The 878-nt window shown below is 57.4% G+C and overlaps 1 protein-coding gene across 1 annotated transcript in view; it reads right to left on the bottom strand.

Moving 5' to 3' along the window:
• LOC104470877 (rhodopsin) overlaps positions 1-878 on the bottom strand; it is a gene marked incomplete at its 3' end in the record, with an annotated part of 2,079 nt that overhangs the window by 667 nt on the left and 534 nt on the right. Inside the window, exon 3 of the mRNA XM_010085960.1 lies at positions 7-113. Within this exon, the coding sequence (XP_010084262.1) occupies positions 7-113 (107 nt within the window). The remainder of the gene's footprint in view (positions 1-6; positions 114-878) is intronic.

Below are 878 nucleotides of genomic sequence, written 5' to 3' on the forward strand. Positions count from 1 at the left end.
GGCTACGCCCATGATGGCGTGGTTCTCCCCGAAGCGGAAGTTGCTCATGGGCTTGCAGACCACTACGTATCTTTCGATGGCCAGGACGACCAGCGACCAGAGAGCGATTTCACCTGCGCCAGGGAGAGAGAGGGGTGGGGACACGGGGACTTTGAGCAACAGGAGGAGAAAAACGCGCTGATGCCAGCATGAGGCTCCTTGGATGGTTGTTCCCGGGGAAGAGTCCTGGCAGTGGTTAAATCTCCACCAAGGGCTCAGAAAGAGAAACGAACAAAGGCCACGTGCAGATGCAGTGGGAGGGTGTGAGAAGACGCCTCCTCACCTCACTGCCGACCCCCCGGAACCACTTTGCTGCTGTGTTCCGAGAGCCATGCCGGGATCACACCGCTCAAGCACCTGCGCCTGCAAGCGCACGGTCCCACTCCAAGATGCAGTGAGCTCCCATCGTCCCAGGATCATCCCAGGATTGTCCCAGGATCGTCCCAGGATCTCCCCTCACTACCCACAGCTGCCCAGGAAACTCGTGCCACAAGGACCGAACCGGGAAAACAGTCGCCTGCGGCTGCGGGCTGAGCTGAATGGAGGAGGGCGTTTCCAGAGACACAACTTTCATTTCACATCTGTTTCGGTCGAAGCCTGGCTGGCACAGGGAGAAGAGCCAGCCTCACTCGCCTGCACCACCACGCACCACATCAGAGCGAATGACAGCCTCAGCCCCGCGGAACAGGAGGAACACATTTGTCATCTCTCAAGGCGGAAAGCAAGCCAAAGAGATGTGCAAATCCAACAACTGCAAATCTGCTACTGGTTGCTTTTCATGGCTGCGCTGTTGTTCTCAGGATACTGAGCAGGTGGCTACCAAAATAAGGTCCCAAAAA

Source organism: Pterocles gutturalis, unplaced genomic scaffold (assembly GCF_000699245.1).
Source record: "Pterocles gutturalis isolate BGI_N339 unplaced genomic scaffold, ASM69924v1 scaffold37600, whole genome shotgun sequence".
NCBI classification, from domain to species: Eukaryota; Metazoa; Chordata; class Aves; order Pterocliformes; family Pteroclidae; genus Pterocles; species Pterocles gutturalis.